At 38.9% G+C, this 18,942-nt stretch overlaps 1 protein-coding gene across 1 annotated transcript in view; it reads right to left on the bottom strand.

Moving 5' to 3' along the window:
- LOC149235739 (Tetratricopeptide repeat (TPR)-like superfamily protein) overlaps window positions 1-18,942 on the bottom strand; it is a 448,879-nt gene that overhangs the window by 13,688 nt on the left and 416,249 nt on the right. Inside the window, exon 14 of the mRNA XM_089372185.1 lies at window positions 18,347-18,412. Coding sequence (XP_089228311.1) covers window positions 18,347-18,412 — 66 coding nt within the window. The remainder of the gene's footprint in view (window positions 1-18,346; window positions 18,413-18,942) is intronic.

The raw sequence follows: 18,942 nt of genomic DNA, 5'->3' as shown, positions 1-18,942 counted from the left end.
TAAAAGGGCTTTGTGACATAGTGGAAAGAAAAAGTATGGAAACCAGGAAGTGTACCCCTCACAACTATAAAGATGGAAGTGTTGTTTCTCCTAGCCTTCTACAACCTACAAGGGTTACACCACAACAATTGGAAGAAAAAAGAGAAAAAGGGCTTTGTTACAATTGTGATAGCAAATGCACTAAAGGTCATAAGTGTGCTGAGAAAAAATTATTTTACATAGAATATGAAGAGGAGGAAGAAAAGGATCAAGAAACAACAAAAGAAGAAGATATACGCCAGGACCCCACCCCAGAGAAAGAAGAAATGAATCGGACCATATCTTGTAAAGCATTGGCAAGAATTACCACTCCTCAAACTCTCAAGATAGAAGGACATATCAAGAAGAAAAAGGTGCAAGAAGTGAAAGTTCACATCGAGAAAGAAGAAATGAATCCAACCATATCTTGTAATTCATTGTTCGAAATTACCACTCCTCAAACTATCAAGATAGAAGGACATATAAAGAAGAAAAATGTTCAAGAAGTGAAAGATCACATCGAGCATCAAGAAATAAATCCGACCATATCTTGTAAAGGATTGGAAGAAATTACCACTCAAACTCTAGAGATAGAAGGACATATCAAGAAGAAAAAGGTTCAAGCAGTGAAAGATCACATCGAGCATCAACAACAAGTTCTCCAACTTTTAAAGGATAACGCCACTTCGGTGCAAAATCAAACGAAACAACAGGCACTTAAAAAATGGCGACCTTACCGAATGGGAAGACTCTTCAAGGATGAGGATGTGGAAGCATTGTTTTGAGCTATTTATATTATCCAACCAGATTGGATAAACGAAGCAAGGGATGAATGGAAGAAGGACGAAGAAGTATGGCCACTTATTCAAAAGTTGCAAAATATCCCAATTCAAACAATATTGCCAGAAATTAAAGAGGAAGGAAAAATCATATTGGAACCTGGAGCAGTCACAGAAACAAGAACCCGACAGCTACGAAATCGATCAATTTCAGAGTATCTCATAAAGTGGAAGAACTTACCTGCTGAATATTCCACATGGGAGGACAAGACTTTTATACAGAAGCATCAAGAACTACTCAAGCGTTGAGGACAACGCTTTTTGAAGGAGAGGGGCATGTTAGGCCCCTATACTACTAGTGTAACCCCTTATTGTTATTAGTATAACCCACTTATTATATTGATGTACCCATGTAGTGCCCATATTGTTACTATTGTGCCCCATAGAAGCCCACTATTGTTATTATTGTGCCCTTACATTATTATTGTTATGTCGGCTCTGATTATGTTATGACCCCTTAGACTCCTATATATAGAAAGGAGGTCTTTTCATTTGTATCATCCAAGAATTGTTCATTTATGTAATGTAAAGGAGGTTGCCCCCTCGAAGAGCCTGAATTCTAAGGCGTTGATCTATCTTTTCTATCTTTTCTTGAGCTGATTTCATAACAGAGAGGCTCGGTCATAAATTGGCTCAATGTGTTCACTGCATAGCATATGTTCGAATGGGTGTTCACTAAGAACATCAGAACCCCAATCAACCATCTATACTCGGATGGATTCACCAAACCGGGTCCTGCAACTTCTCCACATTTCTTGAAATTCATTTCTGTTGGTGTGGGGAAGGACTTGCATTCTATCATTCCAAATCTCTCCAACAACTTCACGACATATTTTCCTTGTGAAAGGAAAATCTCATCGAGCCTTTGCCACACCTCAAGGCCTAGAAAGTAGTGCATGAGTCCAAGGTCCATCTCGAATTCAGAGGCTAACTCTCTCTTACACTCGATCATCAGGGCTTCACTACTTATTAATAATAGATTGTTAACATATAAAACCAAAATCAACGGCATACCTTGGACAACCTTGATGTAGAGGTTGGGATTGACATTGCTTTTTGTGAATCCCAGCTTCACCAAATAACTATCTATGTGGGCATACCATGCTATGGGGGCTTGCTTTAAACCATACAATGCCTTCTTCAACTTGCAAACATGCGTCTTCCGGTCCTCTACTTCAAATCCTTGTGGTTGTTCAATGTACACTTCTTCTTGTAACATGCCATGGAGGAATGTTATCTTCACGTCCATCTGATGAAGAATCATTCCTTAATTTGCAGCAAGAGCAACTATCGAAGGAATGGTTGTATATCGAGCCATAGGTGCAAATTATCATCACAATCTTCTCCCTCTTTTTGGGAGAATCCTTAAGCCATGAACCTTGCCTTATATTTTTCAATGCTTCCATCAACTCCATGTTTGATCTTGAATTAGCGATTTTGAAGTCACCACAAATTTCCCCTTCAGTCTTGACACAACATCCCATACGCCATTATTCATAATTGATTCATACTCTTCGACCATAGCATTCTTCCAAACTTGTTCTTGCACTGCTTCTTCAAAGGTGGGAGGTTCGACTTGAATCATAGTGCTCATAGCTGCAACATATCCCTGGTATCTACATGGCTTCTTACTTTCTCTAAATGATCTTTGAATGAGAATACGTCTCTCGTCATCCTGTAATGTGTCACGAAGCCAAAGTGGCATTTTCATGGCAAGAGGATCACATGGAGCAGGATCTAAGGGGTCCATGGGCTCCATGGGATCATCAACAATGTCTCTCCTAGATTCAGGCACGGAAGCACCATCTGAAATATCCATATCATCATTGCTCTTCTCAGGAGGATGAGGAGGAGGAAGGTCCCTTGCTTTCCCAAGGGTAGCATCTCATCGAACATTACATCACTACTAATTTCAACCTTCCTTTGACCAAGAATATAAATTCTAAATGCTTTAGAATTTTCACAATATCCAACAAATGTACCCTTTCTGTTATAGATCTGACTTGAAAATATATGAAAATAATACCAATATACCCAATAACTGTAAATAATCACAAAAAATAACAAGATCTGAATATAGAAATACTTCTCTTTATTAATATCAAACCCTTAAGGTAGGGCACCACCATACATTCACTCCTTAAGGAAGGAGAACACTCCACAAGCCATATGCTTGTTCATACAATATTCCTTGGCATCTCTTAATGGGGAGTCTCTATCCTCTATATAGGCCTCATACATACAATACCATGGGTCATTACCATGGTTCCCTCAATACCATCTATCTAATACCATGGGCTTATTACATTATTGCTAACTACTTGTGGTCCCTTACATGATACGAGTTAACCACCTTATTTATTACTATGGCCCATCCCATTATTACATTATTCCCTTGGGTACCTCCCTTTGTACCCCATATTATCCCCCCTAGGTATACTACACTTTCTTCTCGTGGCTTCCAGCTTGTTTTTTTTGTCCTTCGACACGTCGAAATATATGAGGAAGCCAAAGATACAAAGATGACCAACATCAGGTTTGACACCCGTGAACACTTCTTTAGGGGTGTCGTTGTCCAATGCTTGATGAGGCACCCTGTTTTGAACATAAACGACAACATTCATTACTTCTCCCCAAAGGAACTTCGACAACTTTTGATCATGGAGCATGGCACGAGTGGCTTCTATAATAGACTTCTTCTTTCTTTCAGTTACTCCATTTTGTTTGGGAGTATATGGCACAATCTGTTGGAAAATGTAACTAGGCTCGATCTTCTTTTAATTTATTTGAGTCATCATATGATGTACTTGTCAAAAGAATGAAGAAAATAATTTTTATTATTATGACTTATTAAAGCATGTGTTTCATGCTTGGGTCATCATGTTTTAGATCAAAGTCCCCATTGAGGACTTCTAGGATTTATTCTGAGTCAATAAAGTCATTGTACTTTTAAAGAGACCCTTCTTGGGCTTTTGAGTCATGTAAAAATGTTAAATATTCAATCAAATGTAATTTATGTATCCTCCACATCAAGTCGGCCTAGAAGAGATCAAGTCAGCCTAAGGACATCAATTTGACCTCACACGAAGCCGATAAATACAAGCAAGTTGAATTCATTTGGAGCACTTCATCTCACGCAAGTTCGATATCTCTAAGTAAGCTGGAAGTGCGAAGTCTGAAGCCAAGAAGCCAAAAGAAGTGCGAGTTGGGTGGAATCTAAGGAGAAGAAGAAAATCGAAATTTTGGCGCCTCTCTCTTTGTTTTGTGCCCTAGATTGGGATATCGAAGTCTTCCAAGTTTCATTGATTCCAGAAGCTGCTTGATGCCGGAAACTGCTGCCTAATCGAAATCGTTGGAAAGAGGTCGAAGATCTGGGAGGCTGACTTGATGTGGAGGGAAGGTCTGGTCTTTGTCTAGGGTGAAGAGTCTCAAAGAATAGTATTGAAAGGAAGAATTTTTTTGACTGGGTTTTCCCCTAGAGGGAGGTTTTCCCCTGGCATAATGCCTACATCTGGTGTCCATTGTTTTTTGTGCTTTCACTTTGGTAATTGCTTGATGAATTAAAAGAAAGAAGATATAAAAAAAACCTAATAAAAAATCAAGAACATCACAAGTAATTATCAAGAATAAGAAAATCTTTCTGCCTTTCTAATTTTCTAACATGGTATCAGAGCTTTGGTGAAGAGAGAAGAAAAACGCAATCTCAAGCACTTGATCAGGGAACCATTCAATAGGATTATCTCAAGGTAAGAATCGACTATATTCAAGGAAGATTTCTAACACAATCAAGGGAGAGAACAAACTTGAAGGAGACTTAGACTTCAAGTCTTGGAAGAAGAGGATTGATCTCATCCTTGAAAAGAACAAGGTTCTAGACTTGGTTAAAGGAAAAGTAAAGAAGCCTACAAAAAACTCCAGTGATGCTGACAAAGTAAAGTTCAGGGATCTAGAATTGTTGGCCATGACACTAATGGTAGAAGCAATAAAGAACAACCTTGTCCCATTCATAGCCAACATCAATCATGCTTAAGAAATGTATGAAGCCTTGTCAAAGCTATTCACTATTGAACATTGGTCAAGTAGCAAGTTTGAAGAATGAGGTAAGGACCACAAAGATGGCTAAAGAAGACACGGTGGCCTCCATCTTTGTGAAGATAGCACGAATCAGGGATGATCTTTTGGCCATTGATAAAATTGTTCCAGACAAAGAACTCGTGATCACTGCTCTATTAGGATTTCCACCTACTTGGGGTGCATTCGCTGCAGGTCTTAACAGTTGGAAGGAAGCTCCCACTTTTGAAGAACTATGGATTGCCTGCAGTAAAGAAGAATTGAGGATCTCTCTGGTTGCCAATCCCGAAGGAGTATCAAATGCCTACATTGCTCAACATAAAAGAAAGAAATCGAAAGGACCAAGGAGGAAAGTTGACATGTCCAAGGTACAATGTTATCAATGTCATAAGAAGGCTCAATACAGTAGTGATTGTCCAGACAATCCAAGAAACAAGAAGAGAGAAAGAGATCAAGCCAACATTGCTACAGAAGGAGACCCAAAGAAAGTCAAACCCAAAGAATCTGACATAAGAGACTTACACTACTAAGTCCTTTGTTTTTAGTCTTAGTGATTCCATTTTATATTCATGATATTTAGAATTTGTAGGTTTTAACATGTTTTTGAAAAAACATTTTCTTTTGTAAGTTTATAGGTATCCCTCAAGCTTTGGAGAGAGCCCCCAACAACTCTCAAAGATAAGTATCTCATTTCCTTTCAATTTTTGGTTTCATGTAGTCATTTAGTTTTGATTATATCAAATACTAATCACCATTCTCCCTCTATTGTCTTGATCAGGAAGACATATGCTATATCCTCAAGGAGTATGGAAGAAAGCCACCCAAGATAAGGTTTGTCAAGAATCAAAGGTATGCCTTAAACTACAAAACATTGAATTCTTTATTGTAAATGTTTATTCATTTGACAATCCTTTACTAACATTGTTGTGTCTAGCTATATTGAATCATATTGATTCTTATTTTGGGTGATTCATCACTTGATAAATCTACCCCACTCCTACTCTTAACTAATTTTATAGAACCATAGACAGGTTCTCGGAAAACCCTAACCTAAGGGTATGCTAATGTGAATGTCTGAAACCCTAAACTACTTAGGGATATTGTGAAATGCTATTTGAAATTCCTATTGATGATGTCATGTTTGGGATTTCAGTATCATCATGAAATCTTAACTTGTTAGGGTTGAATGATGTTTGTCTAAGATCTTGAACCTTTGAAATTTTGGAATAGTAGGGTTTGCTTTGCTATGTTATGAAACCCTAGATCTTTAGGGTTTGATTGGGCCTATAAACAAAACCTTTGTTATGAAAGCAAGATCCTAGGAATGAAACCCTAGGTATATGTGTGTGTGTGTGTGTGTGTGTGTCCATTTGGTCGAAACCCTAGCTTGGTCTAGGTCAGTATATGTCTATTGTATTAATGATGTTTGACATATGATATGCTTATGTATGATAATGAATTCCCAGATATGTATGTTGACCTAGTTATTGATGGTCATAAGGATTTAACATAAGTCCTTGTCTGAGATTCTAGGATGATGATTGGAAATCTATGGTTTTGCAGCGAAACCCTGGTAGTTAAATTGTCTAGTATGTGAGATCTATTTATATAATGATTATTGAGATTGTGAAAATGAAATTCTAGGGTTTTGGAGTTGAACTTTAGTAGAAGTAAAAATATCTGATGTATAATACTATAATGACAATATGATAATTTGAAATTTGTGTAAGATTGCTGAAATCTGAGTTTTAGTTAAGGATAATGGTTGATTGAAAATCTAAGGTTTGCAACTAACCCTAGTGGAAGTTGGTTTTGATAATGACTAAGCTGTGGTTGGTTTTGATTTATTCTTTTGTATGAAATCTAGGATTTGTATGGAACCCTGTGGAAAATCTAACTTATGAATTCTGAAAGTTGTTAGATACCTTGTAGATATATATTTGTTTGAATTGCTTCTAGGATTTGCTTTATGTCGCAGGAGGGTATGTCATACCTTTGGAAGAAACATTGAAACCCTAGATATAATGAAAGTTGTTATGAAGTAGTCTAGGGTTTATGACAAAGTCCCTAGCAAGATGTTGAAGAGTATGTGTCTCTTGTTTAATTTTGGGTATCTGATATATGTAAAGGTTGAAATGCTTCCGTAATTCTGATATGGCTAACTTCATGCTTCTATAGTTTTGGTTGAACTTGTTATCTAAGTTGTGCAAGTACACAATCTTCAATATGGTGAAGATGCTCATTGATGTGATAAGCATGATGAGGATGAAGATAACTCTGATGAAATAATTGGAAGCCACAAAAGATTCTCCGATGTCGAAAAGAAGAAATTGATCTCCCTAAGGAACCCTGAATAGAAGAGATCTCCCTAAGATTAAGAGGGATTTTGGATAAAGAGATGCTCCCTAGTTGAGAGGGGGGGCATAACTTGGTTTTGATTGAAGAATGAATTTAAGAGGGTATGTTGTTGCATGGGAAGTAGGAAAGGAAAGTGTATGATTGAGGAATCTTCTGTCAGATATTCAGTTGATAGTCCTACTATGAAAAGTTGAGAAGCAACATCAAGTTGTCTAGAAGACCTCGGAGGTTGGTATTTGATTATGTACATGTGAAAGTATTTTATTGATTAGGGTTGTGTATGTACAGGTGAATCTCTTGAAGGTTTTGATAGCATGCTGGTTACCAATCAATTTGATTGGAAGAGATTGGTTATCTTTGTTCTGCTGGATCAAGGAGTGTTGAGGCTTTGTGAGTGAAGCATTGCTTGGGAGGGCATTTAGCGGGCACTTTGTGTTGATTTCTAGGTCCCGAAGTTGGAAAAGGTGATGTTGATTATAGAGTTATGTTTTTGGATACACACCTAGACCTTGGGTTGTTGGTTAGCAAGTAAGCTTGATGGTACCTAGAGAGGCTAAAAGCTTGAGTCCATCTTAGGCCCACCCAGATAGATTGCCCTGGTTAGGAATCTAGTCCTTGGCATTGTGGTGCCTAAATTGTTGAGAAATCAATGGATAGATTTCTATGGTCAGGAATCTAGTCCATGGCATTTTGGTGCCTAAAGTTCTTCATGGTTCATATAGTTGAGATCTTCCTTGTAATTGTATATGATGAATACCTCCCTAGTTAAGGAGTGTTGGAAAATGTAACTATGTTCGGTCTTCATTTAGTGTATTTGAGTCATCATGTAATGTACTTGTAAAGAATAAAGAAAATAATAATAATTATTATTATGACTTATTAAAGCATGGGTTTCATGCTTGGGTCATCATGTTTTAGGTCAAAGTCCCCATTGAGGACTTCCAGGATTTATTCGGAGTCAATAGAGTTATTGTTCTTTTAAAGAGACCCTTCTTGGGCTTTTGAATCATGTAAAAAGGCTAAGTATTGAGTCAAATGTAATTTATGTATCCTCCACATCAAGTTGTCCTAGAAGAGATCAAGTCGGCCTAAGGACATCAATTCGACCTCACATGAAGCATATAAATACAAGCGAGTCGAATTCATTTTGAGCACTTCATCTCACACAAGTTCGATATCTCTGAGGAAGCTAGGAAGTGCGAAGTTTGAAGCCGGGAAGCCAAAAGAAGTGCGAGTTGGGTGGAATCTAAGGAGAAGAAGAAAATCAAAATTTTGGTGCCTCTCTCTCTCTGTTTCGTGCCCTAGATTGGGAGATCGAAGTCTTCCAAGTTTCACTGATGCGGGAAGTTGCCTGATGCTGGGAACTGCTGCCTAGTTGAAGTTGTTGGAAGGACGCTGACTTGGAGTGGAGGGAAGGTCTAGTCTTTGTTTAGGGTGAAGAGTTTCAAAGAATACTATTGAAAGGAAGAATTTTCTTGACTGGATTTTCCCCTTGAGGGGGGGTTTTGCCCTGGCATAGTGCCTACATCTGGTGTCCATTGTTTTATGTGCCTTCTCTTTGGTAATTGCTTTATGAACTAAAAGAAAGAAGATCTAAAGAATCGTAATAACAAATCAAGAACATCACAAGTAATTATCAGGAATAAGAAAATATTTCTACCTTTCTAATTTTCTAACACAATCGTCTCTTTCTTGATACCTTCCTTCTTGCAAAAATCGATGAACTCATTCAAAATGTACTCTCCATTATCAGCCATGACGATCTTAATTTTCTTCCCTGTTTGATTTTCGACCAAAGGTTTGAATTCCTTGAACATTGCGAAGGCTTCATCCCTGTGCTTCAAATAATATATTCACTTCTTTCTTGAGAAGTCATCAATGAAGGTTATGTAGTAGAGATGACCTCCAATAGAATGTATGGGCATCAAACCACATATATCAGAATAAATGACTTGGAGGATGTCATTCGTCTTGTTCTCACTAAAGGGGAATGGTCCCCTTTTCTTCTTTCCACTGGCACAACCTGGACATACTCCATCGTTTTGGGCTTGAACATCGAGAATACCAAAGACCAATTTCTTCTATTTTGGGAGAGCATCATAATGTAGATAGGCCAATCTTCGGTGCCATAGCTCGCGATCATTAGTATCATGGATCAATGCTACAAGAGGTCTACCAGTGACTTTGTAGAGTCCTTCAAATCTTGATCCCAATATGAATGCATCTCTCATAGGTGATCCAACAGGCCAAGTAAGAACCTTTCCCTTGGTGAAGGAAAACCTCATCCCTTTGTCCTCCAAAGTAGATATTGATACCAGATTCTTCTTCAATTGCAACACATACATCACATCATGGAGCAAAACAAATTCCCCAGATTCCAAATGAAATTTGACAAACCCATAGCCTTTAACGGGATGAGTGGAGTTGTCTCCAAGAATAATTTTCAAATTTGACTCCCTCTCTACCAAATTAGAGAGAACTTCCTTATACCCAGACAAATGATGGGCGGCTCCACTATCAACCAACCAACTATGCCATGAATCCGGAGGAGAGGAACTAGTGAGTGCAGAAATAAGAATATATATAGATTGATTTGCAACATTATTTTCATACCTGGAATATCTTGATTTCTTTTGAGGACGGTGGTCTTCTTCACGACCACTTGGAGTATCTCTTCTTCTATCATCTCTTCCATTACGATCATTCCTTCGATCATCTCTTCTTCTTTGATTATTAAACCTATTATTGTGTTGATTTGTGGTAGCATCGGATGTGCTCTAGCCATGAAAATTGGTGGAGAGGCTAAAGCACATGAGATCTCCAAGACCCAGATATCGTTTTGGGAAATTCTATCCGGATGAGGAGTTATTAAAATAATTAATATTTTTAATGGGTTCCTAAGTCTAAACTTAGGAAAACAAAAATATTAATGTGTATTAATAAAGATAAGGATGTGAAGCTTCTAAGAGGCGAGGATCAAGTCTATTTTAATCTTAGCCATTGATTAGGGACTTAATCTCGATCGTTGATTCATCAACAGGAAAAGTATAAGAGAAGACTTGAGGGTCATTTGGAGAAACACTAGCAGATACTTAGAATCCCAAGGAAAATCGATTTTCAAAGAGAGTGAAATCGATTTCAGAGGGAGATTTGTAGGGTGGAGGAAGAGGGGGTGATTAGCAGTAGTTAGGGAGCTCAGAAGAGGTGACGCAGGGACTCTGAGAGACAGTGCAGAGGGAGACGCAAATCATAGAAACGCAGTGCAGGAAAGAGTAGCGTAGAGCCACGCGGGATGACGCAGTAAGGAAAGGGAGTCCTCCAGGGTGTCAGAAAGTCTTGGAGAGAAGTCTCAGGTGCTTTCTCCCATTGTCTGCAAAATATTTTGGTAAAAGCGATTGTTATTGAAGATTAATAAAACCCTCCTCTGCTGCACCAGTTTTACTGCATTTGGTTTTTCCGGGGACAATTGTCCAAAAATAACTGTGCTGATGTGTTTGATTCTTGTGCATATATTTGTTTCTGTATAATGGTGTGATATTTGTAGTAGAATTTATTTTAATATTTACTGAAGGGATTTTATAAATAACTTATTGAGAAATAAGTAGGTAAAATAAATCAACTGCTATAGTAATAGAATTTCTGTTTAGAAATTTTCACATGGTATCAAAGCAAAGATTCAGAGACAGGAAGGGAAACTCATTTATGGATCAAAGGCATGATGCAGAGGCATCCATGTCTAGAGGTTCGTGCAGATTTTCAGAAGAATGCACTAGAGATAGAAACTTTGATTTCTCTATGCTGGTTTCCAGATTGGAAGAAGTTGTTTGCGTAGCAAGCTCTGCATCGTCAGGGGTATGGTATATAGGCAGTGGAGCCTCCTACCATATGACAGGGATCTGGGAATGTTTTTCAAATTATCAGGAGGAAAGGATGAATTTTCAGATCACCATGGGGAATAAGACAAAGTGTACTCTAGTAGGGAAGGGTACTATAGTTTTTCAAATAAAAACAGGAGAGCGGTTCCAAGCTACCAATGTGTTGCATGTGCCAGGACTGGGGATGAACTTACTTTTTGTATCTCAACTTCAAAGCAAGGGCTATGACATTTTCTTCATTAAGGAGAAAGTATACATCAAACACCCGAGTTGGAAAAAGAAGGTACAAATCGGAATCAGAAGTAACAAGTTGTACACGTTGCAACTAGAATCACCAATGGCACTGATAGGCAGTAATGGAGACAAGGATTTGAATGAACTATGACACAGAAGGATGGGACATTTGCACCATGGGGCTTTGAGAATTCTCAGGAAAACTGTAACAGGTGTTCCAGATCTTAGTACTGAACGAGATGATGTATGCAAAGGGTGTGCTCTAGGCAAATATGCCAAAGCAGCGTTTCCTAGAAGTAGCAATAGGGCCAAGAGTGTACTAGGATTGATACACTCAGATATCTGCGGACCAATGTCCACAAAAGCTCTTAGTGGTGCCGAATACTTCGTCACCTTCATTGATGACCATTCCAGGAAGACTTGGATTTATTTTCTGAAAACCAAGGATGAGGTTTTATGTCGATTCAAAGAGTTCAAGGCTCTAGTGGAGAATCTAATAGGAAAGAAAATAAAAGTGTTGCGCCCAGACAATGGTGGAGAGTATGTCGACAAGAACTTCACCGATTTTTGTGCTAGGGAGGGCATCAGAAGAGAGTGGACAACTCCCTACAATCCGAAGCAAAATGGACTAGCAAAAAGGAAGAACATGACTATTGTGGAAGCAGCTAGGGCAATGATGTATGATCAGGATATGCCAAAATTCCTGTGGGCAGAAGCATGTAGCACAATAGAGTATGTCTAGAATAGAAATCCTCATAGGGCATTGGGCAAGATTACTCCAGAGCAGGTCTTCACTAGGAAAACACTTGAAGTTAGTCATTTCAGGATATTTGGGAGTTTAGCATATTCTCGTATACCTGAGGAGTAGAGGAAGAAGTTAGATCAAACTGCAAAGAAAGGATATCTTGTGGGATATAGCGAGAATGCTAAGGCATATAGAATCTATCTTCCAGGGAGCACGAAGGTAGTAGTTCGGCGAGATGTGAAGTTCATGGAGGATAGGGCCTTCAGAAAATCTTGAGAAATGCCTTCCGAGGAGCAGTGAAAAGATGAACCGTTGATCAAACCATTTCAACCAGCGGAAGCCAGTACCATAAATTCTCCTTCATAACAGGAGGAATCACAGGAAGAGGAAGAGCCAATAGATGTACCTACTACCAGAGTAAGAATGAGTCGGGAACTCTGACAAATTCTACGGGATGCAGAAGATTTCATTGGTGGACCCAAGAATAGTAAAAGGAAGCGAAGACAGCTAGATAGATATCAAGCCTTAGTAGCTCAGGTTGGGGAACCTTCCAGTTTTCAGGAGGCCGTTCAGCATCAAGTTTCGATGGATGCGATGGTGGAGGAATACAACTCTATAATGGTGAATGATGTCTGGGAAGTAGTACCTAGGCCTCAGGACAGATCAGTGGTAGGTTCGAGATGGATCTACAAGATCAAATATGCTACAAACGACAGTGAGGAAAAATACAAAGTCAGGTTTGTGGCTAAGGGGTATGCTTAGAAGGAAGGAATAGACTACGAAGAAACCTTTGCCCCAGTAGCGAGATATACATCTATTAGAACTGTGATATCTCTTGCAGCACAGATGGGGTGGGAGATTCATCAGATGGATGTCAAGATGGAATTCTTAAACAAGGTGATAGAAGAGGAAGTATACATTGAACAGCCAGAAGGCTTTGAGACACATGAGAAGAAATCTCATGTATGCAGATTGAAGAAAGCCTTGTATGGGCTCAAACAGGCGCCTAGAGCATGGTATGGTCGAATTGATGGCTACTTGCAGAAGATGGGGTTCGTCAAGAGTGATGCAGATCCCAATCTCTACTCTCTGGTTGTAGAGAATGAGCCTCTAGTCCTAGTATTATATTTGGATTATCTCTCCCACCCAGGATCATCCAGGCTCATCAAGGACTACAAGAAGAATCTAGCCATAGAATTCGACATGAAGGATTTGGGATAGATGCATTATTTCCTAGGGTTGGAAGTTTGGCAGTAGAAGGGGGACATCTTCCTTGGACAAGGGAGATATGCTACAGAGATCCTAAAGATATTAAGGATGCAGGACTGTAGGCCTATGGCTACTCCAATGATCACCAACTGGAAGAAAATTGATGCATCAGAAGACAAAGATGTTGATCCCACCTTATATCGGAAACTCATAGGGTCCCTGATGTATCTGATCAATACTAGGCTAGACATTTTCTACGCTGTCAATACCCTCAGTCAATTCATGGTGGAACCTAAGAGGGTGCATTGGGCAGCAACCAAACATGTTCTTAGATATATACAGGAACTAGTCGAGACTGGACTATTGTACACCAGAAGTAATGATATCAGACTGAGTGGGTTTACTGATGCAGATTAGGCTGGAAGTTCAGTAGATCGGAAAAGTACCTCTGGGTACTGTTTCAACATTGGATGGGATGACCTCTTGGTGCAGTAGGAAAAAGAAACCCCTAGATCTGAGCTCAGTTGAAGCAAAATTTATGGCCGCTATCACAGCTTCATGCGAAGCCCTATGGCTTAGAAAATTGCTTGTGAACCTATTCAAAAGAAGGATGGAGGCGACTAGGATCATGTGTGATAATCAAAGTTGCATCAAGCTCTCTGAGGATCCAGTATTTCATGATCGGTCAAAGCACATTGATATTCAGTGTCACTTTGTCAAAGACTATGTCCAACGAGGCGCTGTATAGTTGAGCTACACTCCTACAGGAGAACAGGCGGCAGACATCCTTACCAAGGCCCTTGGAAGAACAAAGTTCGTTTATTTCAAGAAGAAGATGGGGATGGTAAAGAATCCATTTCAGTAGCAGAAATGGATAAATGTCAGATATTGCAGTGTAGATGCAGTGTTGGAAGGAAGGACTAGCAACAACACGGATGCAGAGGGAGCTGCAGTACAAATGTAGCAGTGGCAGAGCCATGGGCAGCAGTGCAGGAGGCAGCAGTGCAGTGGATATAGGGCAGCAGGCCCATCATCAGCACAGGTACTGATGCGGAAGGATCGGTATGATGTTCAGTGGTGGAGCATTACTAAAGCACATTCCTCGCTAAAGCACATGAGATCTCCAAGACCCAAAAATTGTTTTGGGAAATTCCATCCAGATGAGGAGTTATTAAAATAATTAATATTTTTAATCGGTTCCTAAGTCTAAACTAACGAAAATAAAAATATTAATGGGAAATGATAAAGATAAGGATGAGAAGCTTCTAAGCAGCAAGAATCAAGTCTATTTTAATCTTATCCGTTGATTAGGGACTTAATCTCGATCATTGATTCATCAACAGGGAAACTATAAGAGAAGACTTGAGGGTCATTTGGAGACACACCAATAGATACTTAGTATCCCAAGGAAAATCAATTTTCAGAGAGAGTGAAATCGATTTCAGAGGGAGAGTTGTAGGGTGGAGGAAGAGGGGGTGATTAGCAGCAATCAAGAAGCTCAGAAGAGGTGACGCAGGGACTCTGAGAGACAGAGCAGAGGGAGACGCAAATCATAGAGCCGCAGTGCAGGACAGAGCAGTGTAGAGCCACACAGGATGACACAGTAAGGAAAGGAAGTCCTCCAGGGTGTCAGAAAGTCTCAGAGAGAAGTCTTAGGTGTTTTATCCCAATGTCTATGCAAAAATTTTCTGTAAAAGCGATTGTTGCTAAAGATTAATAAAACCCTCCTCTGTTGCACCAGTTTTCCCACATTGGGTTTTTCCGGGGACAATTGTCCAAAAATAACTGTGTTGATGTGTTTGATTCTTGTGCATATATTTGTTTCTGTTTAATGGTGTGATATCTGCAGTAGAATTTATTTTAATATTTACTGAAGGGATTTCATAAATAACTTATTGAGAAATAAGTAGGTAAAATAAATCAGCTGCTAAAATAATAGAATTTCTGTTTAGAAATTTTCACATATTGTTGCTTCTAGTGTTGTAGCATAGACCATTGTTCTTCTTAGGGTAGAGTCGAGCATAGTGGCCTTTCTTATGACAATTGTAGCATTCAATGTGCAGTGATTCCTTCACTCTTCCATTCCTTATATTTGAATTTCGAGGAGGAGGCTTTCTTGAACTTGATGGACCTCCTTTTCCTTTCTTCTTTGTGTCGTGAGTGACGAATGCAGTGGGCTCTCCCTCCTCATGCTTTTGTATCCTGCCCCTTGATATCATCCTTGATTCTTCTTGAGTGAGATTTCCAACAATCTCATCAAATGACAAAAAAATGTTGTTATTTCTTATAGTGGTAATGAAGGTTTCCCAAATAGAAGGGAGAACTCTAAGGGTTACAATCACCAATTCCTGTCAGGCACAGTTTCCCCAACTCTCTGCAATTGGTCTTTAAGACGTGATATCCTCATAATGTAGGATTGCACAGACTCTCCTTTGTTCATCTTCATATCTTTGAGTTGATCTTTCAAGGAGATGATTTCATTCAAATTGTTGACTTCATACATGCCATCTAGCTTATCATACATGTCCTTAGACTTCTTCAAATTCCAACATAAGCAAGTAAATTATCTTGTAAACCATCAGCTATAATTTGATTTGCTTTTAACTCACCTTTCTTGTGCTTGTTATTGGCAGCAATGGAAACATTCTTTGGAGGCTCAGGGGCTTTTCCTTGAATGAATTCCAAAACATCATTGTTATTAGCTATGATCTCCAACCTGATTTTCCATGCGACAAAGTTAGATGAGTCACCCAACTTCTCATGTTCCTTGAAGAAAGAGGAAGACATCTTGACTTGATTAGATAGGCTCCTTCAACTTTCCAAAGATGATTGCTTCAAATCTTGTCTCTTTTTTGGCTTGTCCTTCACCTTAGCTTTGATACCATGTTAACTTTCAAACTACTCTATGTTGTTGCGATTACTTTAGCCCAAATCAATTCTTTAATTAACAATCTTTCATCAATAATTAATATTTCCAATCATCAATAGTAATTGAAGATAGAACAGTAAATGCAATGACAAAGGAGACAATCAACACATCAACAAGAGACACCAGATTTTTGGTCAATGACCAGGGAAAAACCCACTATGGGGAAAACCCTTTGTAATTCTTCTTCTATTAGATTGTCATAAAATGTTCAGCAGAGAGTACAATGAGCCAATATAAAATCACCCAACAAAATTAATCCAACAGTCAAAAATAAGTTCCCAACATCAATCCAGATCAGAGAAAACTTTTCCTGTCTGCGGTCAACTATGGTAAATGTCAATTTGCAACCCTAGAGCCCAATTGCATGGAAGAAGAGGTGTGTGTGTGGTTGAGAGCTTCCAACTACACAGATGAGCCTGCTTTCCTGCGATTATAGCCGAAAATTGCATGTGTCAAGCCTGTGGTTGAAAACCAAAACCCAACAACACAAGCAAGCTTTGGGCCCTATAATCTCGGACCTGTACAAACCAATTTCCTCGACCCAAGCTCAGATCTATGCGAACCAATCAATGAAAAAGAGAAGAAGATGCTTGGTGACGTCCAAATGAGCTTGAGGTCACTTGTATTTATAAGCTTCCAAGAGTATTGCATATGTTATCCAATGCAAGGCATGTAATGAATGTTCATAGTGAATGAATGTCTTTGAATTCTTCATGAAACTCCATTATATCTTGAAGAGGGAAAATGTTTGAAAGTGGTACTTAGGGCATCTCGATTTCATGTCTCCTTAGAAGACATTTTATCTTATCTTAAGCATCTCAAGACTCCATTGCCCAAAGGACTAGGCACTAGTCCAAGGATTTTGGTGATCAAACTCCTCTTTCTCCATATTTCTCCTCCTAAATTTCAATCCCCTAAAGGTAGGGTGGAAGGCTTGCCGCGAAATTTTAGGAAGGTGATTTTTCAGGAATCTGAGGGTCCTAACATCAAGCTCGGGGTCTAGGCTAGCTATGCTCCAAGTTTGGTGGGCATCCACCCGAGTTTCATCCATAAAATCTCTTGCCCTAGGTGCTACTCCAAGAGGGAAAACCTAGGTCTTTCTCTCTCACCTTGGGGACTTCTTTGAGAGTTGTATGAGCTTAGTATTCATTGGAATAAATCATAAGAAGCCCTTTCTTCTCTCAGGCCTTGACCTTGTGAATATTGAATACCCATTACCATCGAGAAACCTCAAAACCCTAGGCCTTATGCCTTCTTTTCTAGGGTTTTCCTTAGAGAGCAGTTTTCTTGTTTGAAGCCATGTACCTTTATCGAGCCTCTCTTCAAATGAGCTCTAGCTCCATCACCATGACCCTTTAGACCTAGAATATCTATTATAGGTGATCACAATCATACTGAGACTCCTCCCATTGGTGAAAGTTTGTAAAGAGCAGGGGACCTTGGCTATGGTGAGAGTGGGCCATTGTCCCATTGTTGTCGCTTAGTCCCCCCCCCCCCCAAAGGCCATGCTAGATTTTGTGGTAACAAGGTTCACACCCATATTGATACCATGTTGAGATTTACAAGGCTCAAGGAACCAAATCTCCCCCAAACTCTGAAATATTCTCCTCACAAATGTGCTAGAGAGAGAGAGAGAGGTCTAGTGCACTAGAGAGAGAGAGTGAAAAACCCAACACGTGTGATGAAAACAAAAATGCACAATTGTCCTCAAAATAAATGCCAATCACAAGAGAAGAAATGCCAAATATCACATTTTCTATACCAATGAGAGCTTTTGTTATGTATTTGTACACAACTCAAGAAATATGCCCTTTGAAGAGGGGCTATGGGCCCAAATAACAAGTGGACTAGGTCGACCTTAACCACAAACCTTGCATACAATATATGAAATAATAAATGGCCCTAGCCATAATTACAAGTATATAATGATACACATGAATGGGTCATAACCACATGTACAAATTACACCAATAACTCCAACAAATGATTATATACACTCGTTTAATTTTAAGAAAGCATAAGTCATAATTTATTTTGCATAAAAATGAAACTATTTTGCGTATGATACCTCTATTGCTTGATGTAGTTCAAGTATTGAAATTTCTATTTGCCCAAGAGCATTCAAGGATTGCATCTACAAAACAACGCAACTATGTTAGTAGAGTTTTCACATATGTTTCTTATTTTAGAAGAGTAAGAGCATTCATAAAATATGCACTACTAAAAATATTTTGGGTGCCTGAAATAATTTTCTGTGGGTAAACAATGTATAAACAACCTGAACACCTTAACATTATGTACGATCCATAAAATGAACAAGAATTCAAGAAATAGTGACCCTATTGTTCATAGGTGGCTTATATCATAAGTCTTGATCAAGGTATTATGTGCATCTACAAGTCATTAAAGGGAAACATGTCAGTTTCAATGAATATATTTAAGCATGAAAGCATATTAAACACTTAACAAGTCACTCAAGGGAAATGTATCAATTTAGATGGATGCTTTTGAAGATGGATACATAGTAAACACTTCATTCATGGTCTCTCAATATTCAGAAGTCACTAATTGTCAAAAATAATTAATTTAAAACGTGTTAGGGACCAAATAAGAGTATGTATTCATTTTGCCACTGTTACCACAAAATCTAGCAAGGCTAGCGCA

This window comes from Pinus tabuliformis, chromosome 8 (assembly GCF_031772625.1).
Source record: "Pinus tabuliformis cultivar Carrire ecotype Pingquan chromosome 8, CPIR1, whole genome shotgun sequence".
NCBI lineage: Eukaryota > Viridiplantae > Streptophyta > Pinopsida > Pinales > Pinaceae > Pinus > Pinus tabuliformis.
Note: the sequence above shows the minus strand (reverse complement) of the source record. Positions and strands in the feature narration are given on the sequence as shown.